The following is a 708-nucleotide window of genomic DNA, read 5'->3' as shown; positions in this document are numbered from 1 at the left end:
ACCTCACTGCTGCCATGCCAAGGCATCCTCCCTCGGCTGGCACGGGCACACCGGGGTCACCAGGACCTCGCCGGTGCCAGAAGAAAGTTTCAGCGGGCTCTGTTCTGGGATAAGGTCCCCAGAGACACCGGCAGCAGCTCTCGCACCCTCACCCCATACTCACCCATGGTGCTGGACTTGGTCAACTCCCCCGACCGCCTGCTCTGCTGCTTCGGCGCTGTGTGCGGAGCCCTCCCCTGCCAGGCGGTCCCACGCCCTGTATTTCCCCCTCTGGGTGCCTGTCCGGCTCTCCAGCAAAGAAAAGGGCTCTCTGAGTGACAGCCACCCCCCTTAAAGGGACCGGGCCCGCCCTCCCCCGGCCCCCCCAGCACCCCTTGGCTGCCAGCTCCTGGGTGCCCGGCGGCTGCTGGGCAGAGCTGCCCAATGGCCCTGCTCAGGGGGTAAAAGGCTTTTGCAAAAGTAAGAGAGCAGTCTAGGGGCAGGGGAGGGCGTTGTCCCCCTTCACTGGTGGCTCTGGGGACATCCCCCCGGCCCGCCAGGCTGTGTTTGTCCCAGCTGCCCACTGTGGCAGTGGGGGAGTCTGGCCCTATGGGACAGCAGTGGTGTCCCCCTGTCACCTCCCTGACTCCCAGCATCTGTCAGTAGGGAATAGGGGTTCCCCATCCCAGGGACCTGCTTTCAGCTTTGGGGGCTCCAAACTGGAAGCTT

At 65.1% G+C, this 708-nt stretch overlaps 1 protein-coding gene across 2 annotated transcripts in view; it reads right to left on the bottom strand.

Annotated features, from left to right (window-relative positions):
• Nucleotides 1-312, bottom strand: part of PLP1 (proteolipid protein 1) — a 7922-nt gene extending 7610 nt beyond the window's left edge. For both annotated transcript variants that reach the window (XM_017737512.1, XM_008636192.2), the window contains exon 1: nt 164-312. In XM_017737512.1, coding sequence (XP_017593001.1) covers nt 164-167 — 4 coding nt within the window. In that variant the 5' untranslated portion in view covers nt 168-312. The remainder of the gene's footprint in view (nt 1-163) is intronic.
• Nucleotides 313-708: the final 396 nt, after the last annotated feature.

Source organism: Corvus brachyrhynchos, unplaced genomic scaffold (genome assembly GCF_000691975.1).
Source record: "Corvus brachyrhynchos isolate BGI_N302 unplaced genomic scaffold, ASM69197v1 scaffold346, whole genome shotgun sequence".
Lineage (NCBI taxonomy): Eukaryota > Metazoa > Chordata > Aves > Passeriformes > Corvidae > Corvus > Corvus brachyrhynchos.
The sequence above is the reverse complement of the archived record's forward strand: the minus strand, read 5'-3'. Positions and strand labels throughout refer to the sequence as shown.